At 48.0% G+C, this 6,713-nt stretch overlaps 1 protein-coding gene across 1 annotated transcript; it reads left to right on the top strand.

Annotated features, from left to right (window-relative positions):
* Nucleotides 1–1,657: 1,657 nt before the first annotated feature.
* On the top strand, nucleotides 1,658–6,458 carry LOC109771476 (probable carbohydrate esterase At4g34215). The gene is made up of 3 exons (XM_020330174.3): nucleotides 1,658–2,273; nucleotides 5,358–5,587; nucleotides 6,248–6,458. Exons 1-2 carry the CDS (start codon nucleotides 1,764–1,766, stop codon nucleotides 5,562–5,564), a joined length of 717 nt encoding a protein of 238 aa, XP_020185763.1. The 5' UTR covers nucleotides 1,658–1,763; the 3' UTR covers nucleotides 5,565–5,587; nucleotides 6,248–6,458.
* The last annotated feature ends 255 nt before the right edge of the window (nucleotides 6,459–6,713 follow it).

Genomic DNA, 6,713 nt, shown 5'->3' with positions numbered 1-6,713 from the left:
CGTCGCGAGGTCGGGCGCAGGTGGGGCGCGGTCGCCGCGGGCGCGTGCGTGGTCGAGCGGGCTCGGCCGGGGCCGCGAGCGGGAGCCTGAGTGGCGGCGGCTGCGCTAGCAGCAGAGGCGGCGAGCAAGGCGGGGAGGGAAAGAGAGGCCGGGGGTTGGCCTCACCGTGGTGTGTAGGGAACGGGGCAGTGGTGGGACGAGGAGGAGGACGGAGACGACGGTGCGACGAGGAGGCAGGCCGGCGGGGAGGTCCGGCGAGGACGAGCTCCGGGCGGCGACGGCGTACTGGCGCGGTGGTCTCCTCCTCGATCCCGATCCAAATCGGGGGAGAGGGGGGAGATATTTCGTGGGGGGAAGTGTCGGTGGGGGTACTGGGGGAGTGGATAAGGGGAGAGTGGGGGTGGGCCGGCCGGCTGGGCCTGGGGTTGGCCCGGTTGGGCCACGGCCCAGGGGTTTCCTCCTTCTCCTTATTTTTCTGTTTGTTTTCTTTTTTGTATTTTCTTTCTTTTATTTATTTTCTTTTCTGTTTTATTTCAATTTAAATTATTTAGGCATTTTATAAAAATTATAATTACCCTTGTAATATTCGGCACCCATCGAACATTTTTGTTTCAATTTTGAAAAACTTTTATTGTTGATATTAATTTGAATTTGAATTTTGAAACTGTTTGACCTAACAGTAGATTATCAACAGTAATTGTGGTGACGTGTCACCATTAGCGTGGGATTACTGTAGCTTGATTATCCGGGCGTTACAACGACCTCCATGGCGGACACCACATCCGGCAGGTGTTGGATCAAATGTCATTGAGCTTATTTTCAAATGCTGTCGTTTTTAGAGTACGAAGGATGGTGAGCTACTCGTCCATGGAGGATGAGTTGTGCGATGCGTGGCTGGCCGTATCTGCGGATTCATAGGCAGGACCATATGGCCACCCTTCTGGGAGCAAGTGCATGAAAAGTTTCACGCAGTAAAGCACATTGCGCCCTATGACATGTACATCATGCGACCACGCAACATGAGGTCGTTGTCGTATCGCTGTCACGCTATCTAGGTCAGCGTCATCAAGTACTACAACTTGATCAGGCAGCTCGAGGCAAGGTCACCATTGCACGCGGGCATGGAGGATATGTAGCCCGCACATGCGGTCGTGCTGTACCACAGGTCAACGGGACAGCCATTTACGTGCACACACTGCTGGATGAAGCTGAAGGGAAAGTATGTGTGGGAGGACTTGATCCGTTCCTGAAAAACTTGTTGGGCATCCGGGATCTAGTCGAATTTGAGACCTTGTTGTACTAGACTTAATTTGTATGCTATGTGTGAATGATTTGTACTATTTACTATCCGAACTTAGATGAATGTCGACCGATTTGAATGAATTTCGTCCGGTTAGTTAAAATGTGGTTTGAAATATATGGTAATAGCGTTGGATGACTCTCGTCCGCGGACTGGTCTCCTATTCATGGACGGATGCAGGGAATTTTTTACGAGTTGCCGTTCAAGATGCCCTAACGGCCAATTCTTTTCGCCATGATTCTAGAGAATCTGATTCTGGAAAACTGCCGATAGAATCACCTGCCCACAGAATTAACCATCCAGTTCTTTTCTGAGATTCTAGATTGTTGTATGAGTTGTGTGCTGAAATGTATGGTTCCTAGATTGGAACCGAGTGCTGAAATGTTAACGGTTGGTTATTTCGGACGCAGTCTTCTCTTCTTCACCCTTTCCTCGCCGCTGCCGCACCGCTGCTCCCGCAGTCATGCGCATCTTCCTTCTCTCAGGGCAGAGCAACATGGCCGGCCGCGGCGGCGTGCACCACCGACGGTGGGACGGGGTCGTGCCGCCGGAGTGCGCGCCGGACCCCTCCATCCTCCGCCTCTCCGCCGCGCTCGCATGGGAAGAGGCCCGCGAGCCGCTGCACGCCGACATCGACACGACCAAGACCTGCGGCGTCGGCCCCGGGATGGCCTTCGCCCGCGCCATTCTCCCGCGGCTGGAGCCCCCAGGCACCGCCGGGGTCGGGCTCGTACCATGCGCCGTCGGCGGCACGGCCATACGGGAGTGGGCCCGCGGGGAGCACCTGTACGAGCAGATGGTGCGGCGCGCGCGCGCCGCGACCGAGTGCGGCGAGATCGAGGCCGTGCTGTGGTACCAGGGGGAGAGCGATGCAGAGTCCGATGCCGAAACGGCGGCGTATCAGGGGAACGTGGAGAGGTTGATAGCAAATATCAGGGCAGATCTTGGGATGCCGCATCTACCATTCATTCAGGTAATGGCCGCACTCGGTAAATAGTGTAATTTGTCTTCATTTTTGGCATGGCTGTTGAGAACTGAAGTTTATAGAAACTGAACTGATCATCAATCTGGGCATTCACACAGGCTAGCAATTTTGGACAAATGAATAGTAATTTTATGAAAAATAATAATGCACGTGAAGATTTTTTTTTGAAAAGGAGGATGACCCCGGCCTCTGCGAGATGCATTCAATCATTTTATTAATTATTCGCAAAGACCTTACAAAGTAATACATCAGTAAGTCTGAAGCAACCATCTTGGCAACATCTGTCGCTGCTCCTATCCACTTGATGAAGGGGTGCCGATTGTCCGAGTCGAATACCAAACAGACCTCGCACCAAAGCCTAACATCTAAAGCCGGAGGCCCCAACCAAGCCACATTGTCGGGTCTAGGGCACACACCCGTCCAGTGCACTCTCAGACGCGCCGCCGCCGTCTTCCACCTGTCCATCTTCAGAGCAGGTACTGACACATCGACCTTGTCAGGCCTGCCGTCAATGCCACCACGGTGCCAGACAACGCCACCTCCCTACGCGCGTCCATCATCACACATCCGTCGCTGAGACCCTGCCGCGCCACGCCGCCGAGACTCCACATCGTCGATGCATGACATGAAACGCCGCTCCACCGCTAAAACCATCCATTGGTCCCTTGAGCCAACGTACACCTCCAAGAATGATGCCCCCAAGGAGGGAGCAACACAAGGTCAACTGATCGAGGGTTTTCCCCGGAGGTAGTGGGAGGAGTTGGGAGCTTCACCTCGATGATGCCTTCATGAAGGAAACGGCGCTAAGGGTCTGTCCCAAGAAAAACCAACCGACAACTTGTGCACCGTCCAGACCGCCTTCAAAGCCCCAGATCTAGCCGTCCAGATCCGGCGACCATCCACAGCAGCACTGCAACCGTGGGAGCCCTGGCACACCGGCCACTGCCTGTGTGTGCCACCACTGTCGCCTGGGAGGAGGGCCGCCACCCCACCTCGCCAAACCGCGAGAGCCGCTGAGAGGGATCCCGCATGCTCGTCACCGTCTCTGATCTGAACCAATCCGGAGCCAAAGCCACTAGATCACCGGCGCAGATCCGCCTTGGACAGGGACAGCACCATGCCATGCCGCCGCGGGAAGCCCTAGCTTCACCTGCTGCGACCTTTGAGGGCCGCCGCCCCGGGATCCAGGCCGAACGTCGCCGCCGCCATTGGTCACGTTCCGCCGCCGCCGGCGACCGCAGCCATGGCCGTCGTGACCACGCGGACGCGCCGAGCAGCCAGCACCACCCGCTCTTCCACGTCGCCCTGCAGCTCTGCCGCCTCTGCCCACCACCACGCTGTCGTCGGAGGTGAGCCGCCGCGCCGTCGCGACCCAGATCCGGGAGAAGCGCCCCGGCGCCATTGGGTGACCCGCCTCACTCGATCACGGCGCGGGAAGGAAGAGGACCTCCGCCACCGCCGTCAGCCGCCCGGGGCTTCGCCCGGCGGCTAGGTTTAGGGTCTCCGCCTGAGTCGCCCGAGCGGGGGGCGATGCGGGGGACTCGGGCAGATAACTATTGTTCAATGCACGTGAAGATGAAGTATTATTGTTTCCATTCAGAAAATTTGATTGTCTATGCTCAAACTTTCACCATAATTTTTGCTCAATGTTTTTGTTAACTAGTACTACAAAATAGTAACCATAAGAAAATACTTTTGAATACAAACTTTATTAATGAACTAACTTTTGTTCAAAGCTGTAGTTGAAGAGTTGAAATGTGTCCTATGTTTCTGAACAGAGAGAGCAATCATATGCGAAATTTTTAGGAATACTTAATTACAGTCCTGCATGAGTAATGCAGCATGATTCCTTTTTTTTTCTGATGGGCAGGCACAACAGACACAGACTTAATTAACTAGATGATACCCCACACGTTTGCTACGGGAAACTATTGCAATATATTTTGATGGATTTTGTTCTATGGAATATGAATATATGATTTAGTGTGTTAATTATTGAGGTGGGTCTTTTTCATGCATGGTGGCATGTGTGCATGTTGAGATAAATAGGTTAGTGAGCATCAACTATTTAGTTATGTATGATTAAAATTCATACATGGTGTTCTGTATGCAGCATTAGGCCAAGTAAGTGGCTCCATTGATACGATTAAGATACCCGTTCTTGGAACAAGTTTGAGACATGCGTAAACAATATTTGCACATGTTTATATTAAGAGGAGAAGCAAGCATAATGCAAGAAGCGGGACACCTTGGCCAAACACCAGCTGCGAAGCCAATCGAGATGAACAATACACGTCTAGCCTAATCTCTTATGGAGGTTGTTGCAGCCAGTGAAAAGTATAATTTTGGTCCCTCAACTATAATTCCAGGAAAACCTATTCCTTCAACTCTAAAACTGTATAGTTTTAGTTCCTTATCCTGGGTTATGTGGATTCAGTAATGACATGGCACAGTTTGACTCACTCGGACCTGACACCGTGGCACAGTCTGGTTATTGGCATAATATGAAAAATAGACCACTATATGAGCAAAAAGAATCAGAATTTAAAAAATAAAAGATGGAGTTGTGAATGCACATTGGCTGTTGATGGATGACAAGGAAGCATACAATTGTTTGTCTTGTTTCAGTTTGAAAAACGTACAGGCAGGCAGCTGTGTAGTAATTGCTTACTTTCTCAAGCCATTAATATGCATAGTTGTAATTTTTTTGGATTTAGAATCAGGTATTTTAACATCATACGTATATCCAAGCTAACTTCTATTTTCATTTCCCTACTGATCAGATTAAATTGATGTTATTGGTTCACGAAAATAAACCACAAGATGTGATAAGACATGAAAACGTGTGTATTTTATTTCACCAATTTTATATCCTCAAGTAAAAAAATGGTTGATTCTAAAACTACTTAAATATATATATTCTTATCTAACACCTTAAATCTTGCACTAATTGATTTCCCTCTTTCTTACAAAAATGCTGGTTGCTTTGCCAAGTGGTCATATTTTCATTTCTCTGATATTATTTGCTATGAAGATTACCATTTCTCTCAAGATTATGTATGCACTAAACAGGTTGCTCTCGCATCTGGGAATAAAAGGAACATTGAAAAAGTGAGGGAGGCTCAGCTTAGCATTAACTTGCTGAATGTTGTAACTGTGGATGCAATTGGCCTGCCCTTGAACGAAGATAATTTGCATCTTACCACTGAAGCACAAGTAAAGCTTGGAGAAAGTCTTGCACAAGCCTACATCAGTAACTTTTTACAAGCAACCTGCTAGGAGACCCGCAAATGTCATGATAGGTAGAATTCTTGAGGCTCCTTCCGTAAAACCCCTATGTTTGGTAATAATTTTATTATGATATTGTGTTCATTTTTTATTATGATACACCTATAAACTCTACAAGAGGACCAAATGAGTCAAACGTCTTTCTGCAGGTGAAATTCTTCATTGTTTTGTTAGTTGTACCCTGTGTGTGTTTCTTCTTGTATAGATATTGTGAAAGTTTCAGCATTCATTGTGCATAAACTTACCTATCTATTGTATCTGAATTAGAACAATATAGTGTACATGATAATAGCATTTTTTATTTCAAACTGGAAAATTTGGTTTCTTTTTCAAGATAGGCAGATCATATGAATGCTTTTCTCACTGGTGCTTGAATTTCTTGTGAGAGGTTTCTTTTAATGTATTCTTTAAATGAATTAGATTGGGTTCGCAGTGTGGACCTATTGTTTTGTTTCCCTTTAGTCGCTCTGTGGTAATTTAGGCTTTTTTTTCAATTTGTTTCCTATCTCTTGCTCCGGGCTGCCCCCTTTGTTTCCCATCTCTTGATAATACACTTTGGGTGTTGGGATTGAAAATTTCAGTTTCCTTCCTTACAGTTAGCGTCACTTTGCTCGATCTTCTAAACTGTTGTGACCTCCAGAAGTATTGGTCTTATTTGCTTCCCAATTTTGCAGGGTTGTCCCATCTTCATTCCACGGCACATATGTTTGACAGTACCCTTGCAAGACCGTCATGACGACCTTTTATATTTGGAAGGCATTGTAACATTTGCACATCCGCAGTACAAAGAGCGAATAAAAATCAGATGTAAATAAAAATTTGCATGGATTCCAAATGTATTTCCTGTTTTAAGGTACTTCATAATGTTTTCCATGTTTCTGAAAAGGATGCATTTTATATTTTCAATTACATCGACAAGAGCGAACCAACCTATGGTTGGATGGTTAGAGGGACTGTGGTATCCCCAGCCCACCAGGTTCAAGTCATGTGCTCGCATATATTCCTGGATTTATTTCAGGATTTCCGGCGATGCGCATTCAGTGGGAGGAGACGTTCCTGTCGACGACGAGGTGCCTACAGTGACTTCGTAAATTTCAAGATGATATGTTGCTTAGTCTTTCTGAGGTGCTTATAGAGGTA

This window comes from Aegilops tauschii, chromosome 2 (genome assembly GCF_002575655.3).
Source record: "Aegilops tauschii subsp. strangulata cultivar AL8/78 chromosome 2, Aet v6.0, whole genome shotgun sequence".
Lineage (NCBI taxonomy): Eukaryota > Viridiplantae > Streptophyta > Magnoliopsida > Poales > Poaceae > Aegilops > Aegilops tauschii.
Note: the sequence above shows the minus strand (reverse complement) of the source record. Positions and strands in the feature narration are given on the sequence as shown.